Genomic DNA, 16,896 nt, shown 5'->3' on the forward strand with positions numbered 1-16,896 from the left:
TTGGACACTACTCTCAAAACATTTAGACACTATACAAAACAAAATACTTTGTACCAAACATGTGTTTTCCATTGTTCACTGCTACAGTACCTGACAAAAATAATAACACCAAAAACAAAACTCATATAGTGTTAATATTTGTTAAGAACAAAATGTGAAATATATCAAAAACATAAAAAATAAAATCTGAAAGTTTTATTTGATGTAAATGGAAAAAAATTGACTATTGGAGAGTTTAAGCTTGTCCTTTTGTTTGACAAAAATAATTCCATTTTATTAGCTCTGAATTGGTACAAATATGTAAGTTTGTGTTATAATAATAAAATGATATGTGACGATTTTAAATTTAAAATACAAAATCAGAAACATTAAAGCACATTTTTTATTATTATTTTATATATTTTTAATTTAAAATGAACACATGTCGATTTATTATTATGTCACATATGTGGTGAAGAGAAAATTCTTCTTTAGCAACGGTACAGAGAAAAGTATTGTTCTTAATTTAAAAAAATTACTTATATGCGGAAATGTTTTGCATAAAAATTTATTTCTATATTCTTGATTAAGTAAAAAAATTATTTATATTATAATTAAAATCCATAAAAAGGAAATTGTGCCTTATTTTTCATGCTCAAACAAAGCACTATGTCCTCCCTTAAGATTTATCAATTAAATGGTGAAAGGCGGAGTCCTATTTGGTAATTCAACAATTCGTGTATATCACAAAAGCTGAGGAAGCATCCCACGAAATATGACGGTGACTGGGACCCCCTTCACATCCTCTATCAAAGCATTTTCCTCGTTCTCAATATACTCAGGCACGGAACTAGTATAGGACCAGGCCCCACTAAATTTTTCATATTTTTATTTTAGACTTTATTTTTTTTTAGAATTTATAAAAATACCTCAATAAAATTATAATTTGTCTCCACTGAATTTTTTTTCTTTTACATTTTATACTTTAAATTTTTTAAAATTTATAAAAATATCCCCTAAAATTACAATTTGTCCTAGTGAGTTTTTTTTTTTTTTTTTTTTTTTACTTTAAATTTATAAAGAAAATTCTATTGAAATTACAAAAATAGACTCACTATATAAGTTTATCCCGCAAATTAAAAGGCAGTCCCCCTCACAAAATTTTCTAAATATGTCACTGAATATATATATTCATCTATTCGTACAACAGTTCTGTCACAATCTCGAACTCGTTTTAATCATTTAAATATTTTCTCCCACCATATGGAAATTTCATAAATTGTTTGTGTTTTTATTTTTATGATGAAATTATAAGTCTGAAGTCAACTATTAGGAGTAAGGACAACACGAAACTCGTTTACTAATCAAATCTTCACAAACTTCACTATGCACCTCGCTTTTTTCCAATATATAAGGACTGCCCCATGCCATAATCCAAACACATCTCACAGAAAGAAAATAAAGTAAAAGTCACTCTGTTTAGCTAGCTAGCTAGCTAGGTCCTTCTCTCTCTCTCTCCATATTAACAGCATGTAATTTCCAAACTGCTCCTCTTCTTCCTCAAAAATTTCTTTCATCGATGCCACCGAGGAGACTAGCCCATGCTTTATGGTCTCCGGCTGATCGGGGCAGTGCCTCCATTGTATGCTCAGTTGGAAGTCATGATACACTTGTAACAGCAAGTGTACTTGACTCGGACACTTTAGTCACGAGGTCATTAGAAAATAGAGTAGCTAATGTTGTGACTGAAGGGAAAAAAGTGAATTGGGGAAAATTTGGTAGGTTTGGAGGAAAGTACGTGCCTGAAACACTAATGGCTTGCTTGAGCAAGCTTGAAGCTGAGTTCAACCTGGTTTTACATGATGATGAGTTTCAGATTTGTTCCTTAATTATCATTGACTATAAACTATGAAGCACGGACACTCCTCCCAGGGGCCCCGTACCCGTGTCGAATACTTTTTAGACACCGACACCCGTATCCGACACTTCTGTAAAGTGTTCAAATATTATTTTTTATTGGACACGCGTGTCCGAGGCTCGGACACACGGTCCGACACTTCTGTGAGACAAAATTTATTTTCTCTCACTCCTCTCAGTCTCTCCTCTTCTTCAATTATCTCTCTTCATGAACAAGATATATATATATATATATATATATATATATATATATATAAGTTACATGAACAAAACTTTGTGAAAAACTAAAAGTATATATATTTATTCATATACATATTTAGTTCATTATAGTTATGTCTCTTCTGCACATAACTATTTATTCATTATATATTTATTCATCTTGTCTATATTTTTCTTATAACAGAGATGAAATTATTGAAATTGATTCTGTTCTTTGTTGTTGTTGTTTTATTTTTCTGTACAAGATTCTAGTAATTATATTTTGAATATACAATTATATATATATATATATATATATATATATATATATATATATAATTTTATAGGCGTATCCCCGCCATGTCCGTGTCCTATTTTTTTTTTAAATTTGCCGTGTCGCCGTATCCGTGTCGTGTCGTACCCGTATCCCGTATCCGTGTCCGTGCTTCATAGACTATAAAACATATTGACTCATTTTTATTACATGCTGGAAATAGCATGAAGAGGGAGAGAGACTCAGACGACGGTGAGACGCGAACTTAGATTCTATTCTTTTTATTTTATGTTACATATTGTGCATTTACGTTGTTTTTTCAATAATTTTACATTATTTATGCAGCAACTACTAGGATATTGAACATGACACAGGATAGGGCGTACTCCCCCACTAGAATTTTTAGTTATTTAAATTTTTGGTGTACAAATTTTGATAATTCTAAAATTGCTCCCACTAAATTTTAAAAAATTCACCAAAGGCCTTTAAAAAAGTCAAATTTAAAAAGACCCCTAATTTTCTAACTTATTTGTCCAATAAAATTTTCAAAATTAAAAAAAAAAAAAAACTCATGTCTTTTTCTCCTTCAGCGGATCCCACAATATTTTTAAGCATCAAAATTAGAAAAAGACACCTCCTTATTATTTATTTTTTGGGTTCAAAATTTCTTATCATATTATTGTCAATATTTGTCCCACTCTAGTAAATTTCTGACTTGCCCACGAAGGATGCTTCTCTACAGGATGGATCGAGATTCATAAAAACAAATGTATATATGAATGATATGTATATATAACTGGTACATGTGGAGCTCACCAACGACCTTCTCGGGTTTTCATAGATATATATATATATATATATATATATATATATATATAGTATGTACTTTTAGACTTGCAGTAGGTTATTAATTTATTGATCGGGTGAAAGAATCACTGGCGTATCTAGGGTAGGGCTGGGCTGGGCTCCAGCCCACCCCAAAATTTTTTATTTTTTTTTATTTTATTATGGGTAATTTTAACCCAATTCAAAAAAAAAAAATTATAATTAGTATTAGCCCACCCAAACAAGCCCAATTAGTTAAGCCACAATACTAAATTAAAGGCCCAAACTAAACAAGCCTAAGCCAAACAAGCCTTAATAAAAAAATTTGCTTAAGAAATTATGTTTTTAAATTTATATTTAATTTTAATCCATCCCATTAACAATTTCTCAATCCGCCCTTGGAAAGAATACTTCCACCTATCTCGGGAACTGAAAGGTTTCAAAAAAAAATTCCCGTGACCTTTTTTTGGCCCTTTGTCACAAAAAGAAAACATACAGTACTATGATAGATACATATCAAGCCATTTAAGAGGTGTTGGTAAACTCCTATGCGTTGAAATTTTTCATTGGTCCGTTGGTACGATAATATTATGTTGTTGTAAGATTATTTATTTAATTGTGGCCCACATGATTTGGACATGTGACATATTACTTGGTGGGTAAGTAAATAGATATCAATTAATATTATTTATTTTTGGTCAACTTATAATTACCTTTTTGGTAATTACTTATTGGAGAAGTGTTTTCCTTTCTTATTCCTTACTTTGATGGAAAGTAGAATTATGTTACTATAAGGAAAACTGGTCCTCTCTCTACCTTTATAAAAGTGCATATACTCCATCAATTATGTACAATTAATGATACAACACGTAAAAGTTTTATGTGTGCAAAAGGCCAAGAGAGAGAAACCAGTTTCCATTTTTGCCTGTTGATCAGAGTTGCAGATTAGTTCGTGGCCAAAGGATCTGGACGTTGGATTTAATCTCAACAAGAATTGATATCGTGAATCGAGGTATTTATATCTAACTAGTATTTATTTATGCATTATAGATATGTGAAAATCATGAAATTCTAAGATATGGGATTCATGTAAATTTGTGATTAATGGCTTAACACGAATTATTATAGTTTACATGTGGTATCAGAGCTAACGGTTTAGGAACTCATTATTTTTCATTAAAGTTGCATAAATAATATGTATACATTTAAAATTAATTGATTGTATAATCCATTCTTTTAGAATCGTATGTTTAGATCAGTCCGTGTGGTTTTTGGGTTTGGGTACCTCAATTTCCGAGCTAAAATTGAATTATGAAAGTTGATTACTGATACATAGTTTACATATGTGTAATAGTACAAACGTATGCATAATGTGTGTAAGACAAACAACTTCAATGCTTTAGGTTGCTGATTTTCGTGCATGACTAATAAAGAACATTGAATTATAATAATAATAATAATAATAGCATTTGTCTTGCTATTGTTTTATAGAAACAGTCAGTTGTGAAAGGATTACAAAGACTCATTATTATTATTATTTAAAAATTAATAAATACATAAAGTTTGTGTATTTATTTATTTTATTAAAGAGGTTTAAATTATTGTTATAAGTATTTGTCCAATGATTTGAAGATTCTGATTTTAATTTAAAATAAATTAAAATTAAAGTTATTGAATACATAAAATATATGTATTGATTTATTTATTTTAGGAATTTGAATTTCTAGAATAATTTGTGAGTTTAGAAATTTAATCTAATAAATTAGACATGCAAATAACTTGTTGTTTCGTACCCTAACATACATACATATTATAGAATCAATTTTAAATTGATTCAATTATGATCTTTAAGTCCGAAAATAAAATAATATATTTTATTATGTATATAAAATAAAAAGATATTTTCTATGAAATTTCGGACTATTAAGTTTTTGAGATCGAAGTTGCTTAAACTTTAATCGACAATTATGAGTATGTGTGTATAATGTTAAATGGGTAAATTAATAATTAATTAATTACTAGTTAATTTAATATTCATATTATGTGTGGGTTAGTAGTTACCAAAGTTGCTTAACCATAATGGTCGATGAATATTAATTTTAGTAATAAATATAACTTAATGATGAATTAATTACTGTCTAATTTAATATTCATATTATGTGAAGATTGGTAGCTACTAAAGTGCCCAATCATAATGATTGATGAATATTAATTTTTGTAATAGACATAATTAATCATAAATTAGTTACTATCTAATTTAATATTCATATTATGTAAAGGTTGGTAGCTACCAAAGTGGCCTAACCATAATAGTTGATGAATATTAATTTTAGTAGTAAACATAATTGCAATATTTCATGAATTATGATGCTTATAATTTTTTGTGATATTCATGAATATTGATTTTATTTAATTATGAAAAATAATTCTTCAAAGGGAATTGATTTTCAAGTGATTAAATAAAAATTAAAGGGTCGTATGTATTTTTTTTTTAATTAGGTAAATATAGGATATCCAAAGGTAACTTATTTGTTTAATTAAATAATGCATCACCAATAAAGGTATACATATAAATACATGTAAGCATCATTATTAGTATTTTATAGTTGCCACCCAAAGGGGTACTATAGTTATACATTGTATTTATATTTTTAAGTTATACATACGTGTTGTTAACTCAAAGCATTATTGTTGTTAAGATTTTATCTTATTATGTTTGTTTTATTACATCCCTTAATGCGCATGCTACTTCTGTTCTGATTCTAAATATAACTAACTTCTCATAATGGAATGAGTAAGTTGAGTTCAAAATTTAGATATGTTAAATCTTGATTTAGCATTTTAAATTGAGAAACTTACCGTTATTACTGATAAAAACAGTGAGAAAGAAAAGATTCTCCATAAAGCTTGGGAGAGATCGAACAGATTAAGCATTATGGTTATGCGAATAATTGTTCCTCATAGTGATAGTGCTAAGGAATATTTGATTATAAGAATGTTTTCGTGTTGTAGATAAATATCTAAAACGAAAATTATTAATTGATATAATTACTATGGATTTTTTGTTGTCCTCGTACCATGTATGATCGTATTTTTAGATGATTAATGTTGCTGCAAAATTGAGAACCTTATGGATGATTGTGAATGGGAATTTTCTTATTCAATTTATTCTCAATTTCTTGTCTATTCAGTATGGGTCATTTCGAATTAACACTATTAAGACAAGTGGAAAGTGATTTAATTGACCATTATGTTAATTTATGAGGAGACAAAACTTAAGTAGCAAGGTAATCATTATGTTCATCTGACGACTCAAGAAGTTAGAAAGAAATTTGGAAATAAGTCAGAAAAGGCAATAAGTGAGCAATACCCAAAATTAAAAGATTTAGGTCAATCTACTAAAAGAAAGTAATGTAATAATGAAAAAGTGTCATTAATGTATTGAACACTTTTAGAAAGATTACATGACATATAAAGAATGATTCGAAAAAGAAAAGTACGCTTTTGGCTTTTGTATGTTGCGAATTACTTGTTGAAATTCTTTTTAATACATGATAGGTTGACTTAAGTACTAATATTTATATTTCTAATAGATGTAAGAATTTTTTATGGTCTAAACCACAAATTCAAATAAGAATTTCTTATTTATGATAATTGGGAAAAAGTTTTGTTGAAACCATTGTGACACTATGTTTAATATTAGACAATGGATTTTATTTAAATTGTTTTAAAATTTTTATGTTTATTCAATTTCCCATAATTTGATTTTATTTCAAAAACTTTATGTTAATAGTTTTTCATTTAAATTTGGTAATAATATTTATTTAAGAAATTATAATTTGTGAGTTATGGCATTATTGTTGATTATTTCTGTAAATTCAAATTTGATGGTTTATTTATTAAAATCCTTTTGATCTTGTATCATAATGTTAGAATTAAGCGTAACTCAATTAATAGAAAATTTATCTTTGGCATAAAAGACTAGGTCAATATCTAGTGAAACGTTAGGAAAATTAGTAAAGGATGTGATTCTTCTGAATCTAAACTTTACTGATTTTGATGTGTGTGTAGATTGTATTAAGGATAGACAAACTAAACGCACAAAGAAATGAGCCACAATAAGTACATAGCTTCTTGAAATTATTTGTAGACTTTCTGATGTTCCATCTTTTGGAGGAGAAAAGTATGTTATCGCCTTTATAGTTGATTTTTCACGTTATAGATAATCTAATTGTTGTGTGAAAAATCTCAAGTAGTGGGTACTCTTGAAGTATACATAAATGAGGTTGAAAAACAACTAGATAGAAAGTGAAAATCATAAGGTCATATAGAGATGGTGAATATTATGTAAAGTATGATGAAACAGGTTAATACTCTAACCGTTTGTTAAACTCCTTGAAATGTATGCCATTTGTGTTCAATACACTTTGTTATATATGCCACAGTAGAAGCGTGTAGCTGTAAGGCGTAATCGTACTCTTATGGAATTGGTTAGGAGTATGTTAAGTAATTCCTCGTTACCCATAATGTTGTGGATATTAAGTAATCTAAAGGGTACAAGTTTTATTATCCGAAACATTGTAAGATAATTATTGAAACCGGTAATGTCAGATTCATTAAGAATGGTGAATCAGTGGGAGTGATAAAAATAAGAATTTGATCATTTCAGAAGTTAGGGTACAAATATCTTTACCCATAACTTATAAGGAAATAATTGTTCCTTCAGTTGTTGAACCGTATAATAACGAAGAACAATTAAATGATCAACAACTCTATAATGAGATTGTCACCAATGAATAGATTGTAGAAGAATCATAAGGAATAACATTAAGACGATCTCAAAGAGAAATGAGATCTGCTATACCGGATGACTATGTGATATATCTGTAAGAATCTGATTTTGATATATAGTAAGATATATACGGATCCGGTTACATATTCACAAGCCATTAACAGTAATGATTTTACTAAATGGATTAGTGTCATGAATGAAGAGATTATAAAGAAATCTTCTCTCTAGTATTTAAGAAGAAATCTTTTAAAATATCATGGCATTAGTAACTTATTATGATTTAGAGTTACATCAAATAGATGTGAATACAATTTTTATGAATAGGAGTTTATAAGAGGAAATCCATATGGAACAACTTGAAGACTTCATATTAGAGGGTAAAGAATTCATGGTCCGTAAACTTAAGATGTCAATATATGGATTTAAACAAGCTTTCTAACAATGGTATATTAAGTTTAATGATACCATTATTTCTTTTGGTTTTAAGAAAAACACTGTTGATCAGTGTATATACTAGAAGGTTAGTGGGAGTAAGTTTATATTTCTGATTCTATATATTGATGATATTTTATTTGTTAGTAGTGATCTTAGTTTATTATATGAAACTAAAAGTTATCTCTAAGAACTTTGAAATGAAATATATGGATGAGGCATCCTATGTGATAGGAATAGAAATATTTCATTATAGATCACATTGATTTGTTTTTAGAATTGTCTCATAAAGCATATATTAAAAGAGTTCTAGAAGATTTGGTTGGAGGAACAATATTATGAAAAAGTGCAAAGTAATTTATGATTACTTTGTCTATTATGAAATTTTAATTTGTAACATGCTTTGAGTCTATAATTTATGGTTGTAGAATTTATTTCAGGACTTGGAGTTATGGGTACCGTTTTCAGATTGCTGAAAATTTATACTGCAATTGTTGATCTTCTTGTATGAAAAATGATAGGTATTCTAAAGTAGAAATACTTTATCATTAAAGAAGATATTTAGAAACAACGAATGTCTATTGAAATTATAAGCACACAACTTATGATTGCAATCCATTAATGAATGGACTATCATCCAAGACATTTATGGAACATGTTAAAAGAATGGGTCTTAAATGTAGTCAATGATGATTATTTTTTAATTGTGGATTGCTTAAATAGTGCTTATATATATTTGACATTTTACGCTGATTAAATGTGTTTCTGATATTTCCTATTAATTAATGTACATGTACGTATTGTTTTAATAAGTGGTAATAGGAATAGTCTTGGAAAAGACATTATTGTTAGATCATTATTGATATTTCTCATTTATAGACTATGTTGAATAGATTACTAGTGTTGTGGTACATGGAAGGGACTGTGTCATTTAAGGATATATAACCGCCATGACTCGCATTGGTAATTTATTTACCATGGTATTTATGATGACCAATTTAATGAGTTAATCTGATTTATGGTGCACATTAATGACTATTTTACTAAACCACTACAGAAATTATCAGATGTGCCAAGTGGGAGAATGTAAGATTATTTATTTAATTGTGGCCCACATGATTTGGACATGTGACATATTACTTGGTGGGTAAGTAAATAGATATCAATTAATATTATTTATTTTTGGTCAACTTATAATTACCTTTTTAGTAATTACTTATTGGAGAAGTGTTTTCCTTTCTTATTCCTTACTTTGATGGAAAGTAGAATTATGTTACTATAAGGAAAACTGGTCCTCTCTCTACCTTTATAAAAGTGCATATACTCCATCAATTATGTACAATTAATGATACAACACGTAAAAGTTTTATGTGTGCAAAAGGTCAAGAGAGAGAAACCAGTTTTCACTTTTGCCTGTTGATCAGAGTTGCAAATTAGTTCGTGGCCAAAGGATCTGGACGTTGGATTTAATCTCAACAAGAATTGATATCGTGAATCGAGGTATTTATATCTAACTAGTATTTATTTATACATTATAGATATGTGAAAATCATGAAGTTCTAATATATGAGATTCATGTAAATTTGTGATTAATGGCTTAACACGAATTATTATAGTTTACTGTTGTCCCCACTCATTTTGAACAGTCATATATATACACAAATATATTGTACAAATTAATTTCAGTACATGAAAATGATACTGAGGTCATGGGATATTTTCATGAGGTCCCAAACTTACTTTTCATGATATGCTCTCATGGTTGGGATTCTTTCGCTCAACTCTTAAGATGAAGAGTGGGCAAGAGTAGCACGGTTCTTAATTAGTGTGTGTGTGTGTGTGTCTATATATATATATATATATATATATATATATATAATTGTATCTGCAAGTATTATTCGAAAAGAATGGTAAAAGGTTTTTTTTTTTTCTTTTTTTTTCTTCCTTTTCTTTATTATCAGGAACCAAGAACAGGAATATACAAGAAAAATGACTCTCTTTCTCTGTGTATCACTGAGACTATTAGGAACCAGCTGCAATTTCATTTGATTACATAATTAAAACTGTAGGATGAATAATATCCAACTGTGCTCACGCTGGGAGAGCTCGCAATAGCTCTGAATGACTAAGTAGGACGTGAAACTCCTCTATACTTTACTGAGGTACAAACTAATTAATCACTACAAAAACATTAATAGTAGTGGAGAAGGGCCAGAGATTTACCTCAAGAGAGAAGATCTGAGCCATGGTGGTGCACACAAGATCAATAATGCGGGTTGGCAATTCATATTGGCGTGTCATGTTCTTGTCGACATGATTATGATATAGACACGATTAGAGTTGACACGAACACGACACGATTATTAATCGTGTCTAAGACCCTTGACACGAACACGACACGATTATTATACGTGTAACACGATACGACACGCATAACCTATTTAATAAATGAGTCAAGACTTGACACGACACGACACGACACGAAAAAACCCATTTAAATCATTTTTAACACGAATACGATATATTTATTCGACACGTTTTACTAAACAGGTCATTTTTGACACAAATACGATACGTTTATCTGGCACGTTTAGTTAATCAGGTTAATCGTGTCATAATCATGTTTACAGGGTCAAACACGAACACGACACGTTTAGTTAGCGGGTCAATCCGTATCGACACGATTATGACACGAACACGATTAGCTCAAACCCAAACCTGCTTATCTCGTGTCATATTCGTGTCGTATTAGCGTGTCGTATCAAATATTGTCACCCCTAATATTAATGCCATCGCCCAGGCAATGCTCGCCAAATGCATGGGCCTCGATCAATAGCATTGTGGCTGCAACAGGAGCCGGCCAGCACGGTGTTACAACAGCTGCTGCATGTGCCAAACTCTCTTTGGACTGTACCATTTTCATTGGTAACTTGAACATTGAAAGACAACCTTCCAATGTCCGCCTAATCAAATTGCTTGTTGCCCAGGTATTCTATATATTTTCATTTTTACCATTACAATATCTTCTCGATTATCTAAAAACGGATTTTTTTACAACGGAAAGTCTATTCTCGGAAAACTGAACCAAGCAAGCAGCCTCTTAATTTCTTAAACATTTCTAAATTGCTGCAATATATATCTGGCTCAGTTTAAATCTGCGAATGGAAATTTCAAAGATTATGGCAACTAATGAGAAGGGTATGGATCCGCTATCCATCGTGCCCAGTTCAAGGGCCATCAGTTGTGTACATCTAAATTGGTAATTTTATCTTCTTTTATATTTTTAATATTATTTATTTTAATGGCAAAAGGGTATTATATTCTTTTTATATAAATAGGAGGGTATTTACACCAAATTAAAAAAAGAAGAGTGTTTTATACCACGGTAACTTTTTTGCATTATATGAATAGTGCAGAGGATTTTTTTACACTTAGCCCTTAAATATAAAATTGATAGTATGTGTTTTAGCAATAACAATTTTTTTACAACTTGATTGATATTACAACTATAATTGATTGAGCGACCATATATACTCTTTTTAGTATTAATTCGAATATGATGTGGAATAACTCTAAACAATTCCTTTTTTCTTTTTTTCTTTTTTTTTTTGGGAAAGTAACACAATTACTCTTTCTTGGTTTGCTTACAAAATTATTTATATATTCTTTAAGTAAAACATTTTCTCTGTTTAAAATCCATGAAAATCAAATGAATGAAATGATGTCCTTTTCAGTCTCAAACTATAAGTACTATGTACTCCGTGGGCTTTATCAAATGGTGAAAGACCGCGCGAGTCCTATTTGGTAATTCAACAATTCGCCTATACTATACTCGTATAACTTTAGACCCAAGAAGCAGCATCCCATGAAATATATATATATATATATATATATATATATGAATGATGGTGAATGGTTTGACCCTCTCCATACGTACATTAATAATGTGTCTGTTCAATGTATTGATGCTTAATTCCACTATCAAAGCATTTTCCTCATTCTCAATATGCATCGTCATACCGTTCGAAAAAATATATATATGCATCGTCATCCACATGTACAAAATTGTGTCACAATCTCGACCTCGTTTTAATCATTTAAATATTCTCCACCGGAAATTTTATGAAGTCTCACCATAAGTACATCATGAAACTCGTGTGCTAAATAAATCGTAACAAACTTGCACGCGTACTCGTTTACCACCTTGCTTTTTCCAATATATAAGTACTCCCTTGCCATAATTCAAACACATCGACCACAAACAGAAAATTAATATAAAAAAAAAAAATCAGTGTGTCATTTAGGTCCTCCTCTCTCCCTCTCTATCCATATCAATTCGATCATGGCATGCAATTTCAAAACTGTTCCTCTTCTTCCTCGGAAATTTCTTTCATCCACTGAATGGATGCCATCGACGAGACTAGCCCATGCTTTTCGGTCTCCAAATGATCAGGGCAGTGCCTCCATTGTATGCTCAGTTGCAGCAAGTCATGAGACACTGGAAACAACTAGTGTACTTGACTTGGACACTTTGGCCACGAGGTCATTAGAAAAGAGGGTAATTAATGTTGTGACCGAAGGGAAAAAAGTGAGTACGAGGGGAAAATTTGGGAGGTTTGGAGGAAAGTACGTGCCTGAAACACTAATGACTTGCTTGGGCAAGCTCGAAGCTGAGTTCAACTTTGTTTTACAGGATGATGAGTTTCAGGTTTGTTCCTTAATTAACATTTATAAGCAATGCATTATGACTCACTTCTATTACATGTCTTGCAGAGGAGAACCTTGTATTTTGATTGGCTGAGTATACCAATAACTTTTGTATGTCTGGCTCTCTCTATCATTATCTTCTTTTGCAGAGAGAGGTCAATAGAGACGGTAGTGAAGACAGATGTATACACAAGTGAAACGTATATATATAATATGTACTAGTACGGGGCACTAGGTAGTGTGTACGTGTATAATTATACGTATGTACTATGTAGTTATTCAATTGATGTTACATGTATATGTATGGACCAAAGATTCAACTTAGTAAGGGGTCCAACCGTGAATTTCCTGATCCACATATACATAAATTTTGGACCACCACAGTTGTATACATGGACCCACATCAACAAACACATTCCTCCTGGGGAAATTCACTTCAACCACTCATTTTTCCATATAATTTTAGGTCAACAATATTTGGAGTATTTAGCATTTTCGTTTCTTGTCAATAAGAAGAGTTCGGTCATAATCACACTCTTGTCATGAGAGAGTTGTTTGATAGCCATTACTCATTTTCTTTTCAAATGGCACTTATGACAATCACTTTTTTTCCTCGGTTTTGAGAGAACACATGTATGAAAGATATAATTTGAAGTCATTTTTGGAACAAGAGCAGTGTCTTTTGATTACATAATTAAAACCGTAGGATGAATTATATTGAATTGTAATTTCGCTGCAGGGAGAGCTTGCAACAGCTCTGAAGGACTACGTAGGACGCGAAACTCCTCTGTACTTTGCCGAGAGACTAACTAATCACTACAAAAACATTAATAGTAATGGAGAAGGGCCAGAGATTTACCTCAAGAGAGAAGATCTGAACCATTGTGGTGCACACAAGATCAATAATGCCATTGCCCAAGCAATGCTCGCCAAACGCATGGGCCTCAATAGCATTGTGGCTGCCACCGGAGCCGGCCAGCACGGTGTTGCAACAGCTGCTGCATGTGCCAAACTCTCTTTGGACTGTACCATTTTCATGGGTAACTTGGACATTGAAAGACAACCTTCCAATGTCCGCCTAATCAAACTGCTCGGTGCTCAGGTATTCTATATATTTTCATTTTTAGTATTACAATATCTTCTCGATTATTTAAAAATAAGTTTTTTTTTAATAACTTAAAGTTTGTTTTCAGAAAATTGAACCAAGCAGCTAGCTCCTTAATTTATTATACATTTCTTAATTATTGCAATAAATATCTCGCTCAGGTTAAATCAGTGGATGGAAATTTCAAAGATGCAACCTCAGAAGCTATTCGGTGTTGGGTTGGGAACTTGGAGAGCAGCTATTACTTGTCAGGTTCCACGGTGGGGCCTCATCCATGTCCAAGCATGGTACGGGAATTTCAATCGGTGATCGGAAAGGAAACAAGGAAACAGGCAATGGAGAAGTGGGGTGGGAAGCCAGATGTGTTAATAGCTTGTGTAGGGGGTGGTTCAAATGCATTGGGTATGTTCCATGAATTCATAGGAGATGAAGATGTGAGGTTGATTGGAGTTGAGGCTGCTGGACATGGCTTAGATAGTGGGAGACACTCTGCAACAATAGCTAGAGGGGAAGTGGGAGTTTATCATGGAGCTATGAGCTACTTGTTGCAAGATGATGAAGGCCAGATTATTCGCCCATACTCTATTGGTGTTGGGTATGTAAAAATTAACAATTAATTTTTTTTTTTTTCATTCCGCAAAATAATTGGTGGTTTAGATCGTACGTACACAGTCTTATCTCCACACAATTCTCTTATTTCGGGTACCTGACCATTGCGCCAAACTAATGTGCGTACTTATAGTTGGAACCAGGGCCGAGCTCGAGCCTTAGACAAGTTAAGCGGTTACCTAAGGCCCCAACCAATAAGAAGGCCCACAATTTTTCATTTCTTTATATATTATAACATTCTTAAAACAATTATAGTATTTCATTTAAACTTCAATGCATAGAAAAATTTGACAATTAACTTAAAAGATTTCTATTCTTTATCTTTTTGTGAGGGTCCCCAAAATTTTTTTCTTTATATATTATAACTTACCTAAATATTTTATTTTCTTATATCATTAAATTTCAACAAATACAAAATTTAATAGTATGCGCAAAATATTTCTATCCTTATATTATCTTTTTTTTTTTTTTTTCTCCCTCTCTCTCTCTCTCTCTCTCTCTCTCATCCTCATTACATTAGCATATATACACACATTAAAATTAAATATTAAATACAGTATATATTTAAGTGAAAATTGATGAAACTTTCTATATTTTTCTATGATTCCTATTAATTTTTATTTTCTCTTTTTTTTTTTCTTATTCCTCACATATATATATATATTTCATTTTCTCCACTTTTACAATTTACAATCTCACTTTGGAAGAAGATTTTGAATACACCAATATTCTATTAAATAATTTATTGGACCATTAGACCAAATTATTCGAAATCAATTTTTATTATTCTATAACTTAAATTAGTTTATAGTTTTATTAATTTTTGTTATCATAAAATTATATATTTTGTTTATAATTTTATTATATTGTTAAATATGACTATTAGAAAGCACATAGCTAATTAATTAACGATGGAACTAAAGTTTGGAAAAAATTTAGTAATAGGATTCAAAATCACTAAACAAATAATTAGCTGACATAAATATATGGATAGATTTAATTAAAAGGCCATTTTTTTTTTTTTTCTTTTCGTCTAAGGCTTCAAATTATATTGAGCCGCTCTGATTGGAACTAACTATATATTAACACATATAGGTTGGAGTACCCCGGAGTAAGTCCAGAGCTCAGCTTTCTTAAGGACATTGGACGTGCTGAGTTCCACAGTGTCACAGACGAAGAAGCAATAGATGGTAAGACAATGAAGCTGAATATATATATATATATATAGATATATATATATATATATATGAGACCCTTTTGTTAATTTGTGTGATCACGCGCGTGTATGGCTTTGGAGCATTAATAATTGTGGTTTTTTTTATTTTTATTGGTTGCTGCTTGCAGTTTACCAACGACTATGCCGATTAGAAGGAATTTTCCCGGCCTTGGAGGCCTGTCATGCATTGGCATTTCTAGAGAAAATTTGCCCCACTTTACCCAATGGCACCAAGGTGGTTGTTAATTGCAGCGGGCGTGGAGACAAAGATGCTGCAACAGTTTTCAAATCAAGACAGATGGATTATTAGCTAATTGATTTATACATATCATTATGAAGATATCACTGAAATTGTTCAGGATTTGAAATAGATGCTTAAAAGTTGTGTTACTTTTGTTCAGATAACTACTACCTTTGGTGCAGAAAATTCAATTAACTTAGAAAAGTCAACGTATTTTCATACAACACTTGAGAGCATGCGTTAACTTGTATATCTTTTATGAGGTATTGACCTCTATTTATAATAAATCCTAAATGGTTGAGTCCTTTTAAGACTCACATTACTTGTTAAATCTCAATTACATTGCACAGCCCTTACCATAAGGATTTACATGATTCAGTTTCCTTAGATAATAATCATTCTTTTTATAAAATTGTTACCAAATAATGGGTTTAGACTTTACAGCGGGTTTAAAATCATACTAGTTGGGCCCTCTCCACGAGTCCAGTCTATCCATGCTGAGGCCCAAGTTGTAAGTTGAATAGTCTTCATATTTTTTTTTATGATCCCCTTACATGCTAATGTGTCAATATGCTATTGATGGGGAATTATTTTCCCTCGA

At 30.9% G+C, this 16,896-nt stretch overlaps 1 protein-coding gene across 1 annotated transcript; it reads left to right on the plus strand.

Annotated features, from left to right (window-relative positions):
- Window positions 1–12,613: 12,613 nt before the first annotated feature.
- LOC132266988 (tryptophan synthase beta chain 1-like) lies at window positions 12,614–16,626 on the plus strand. Its single transcript, XM_059768025.1, has 5 exons — window positions 12,614–13,125; window positions 13,864–14,226; window positions 14,391–14,824; window positions 15,934–16,028; window positions 16,183–16,626. Exons 1-5 carry the CDS (start codon window positions 12,760–12,762, stop codon window positions 16,362–16,364), a joined length of 1,440 nt encoding a protein of 479 aa, XP_059624008.1. The 5' UTR covers window positions 12,614–12,759; the 3' UTR covers window positions 16,365–16,626.
- The last annotated feature ends 270 nt before the right edge of the window (window positions 16,627–16,896 follow it).

Source organism: Cornus florida, unplaced genomic scaffold (assembly GCF_030987335.1).
Source record: "Cornus florida cultivar Cherokee Brave unplaced genomic scaffold, ASM3098733v1 CherokeeBrave_3.0.0_Hap2_Chr01, whole genome shotgun sequence".
NCBI classification, from domain to species: domain Eukaryota; kingdom Viridiplantae; phylum Streptophyta; class Magnoliopsida; order Cornales; family Cornaceae; genus Cornus; species Cornus florida.

Coding starts and splice junctions, on each gene's coding strand:
- LOC132266988 (XM_059768025.1), top strand. CDS start 12,760: ATGGCATGCAATTTCAAAACTGTTCCTCTTCTTCCTCGGAAATTTCTT. Junction 14,227..14,390: donor TCAAACTGCTCGGTGCTCAG/GTATTCTATATA, acceptor TATCTCGCTCAG/GTTAAATCAGTGGATGGAAA. Junction 14,825..15,933: donor CCATACTCTATTGGTGTTGG/GTATGTAAAAAT, acceptor TAACACATATAG/GTTGGAGTACCCCGGAGTAA.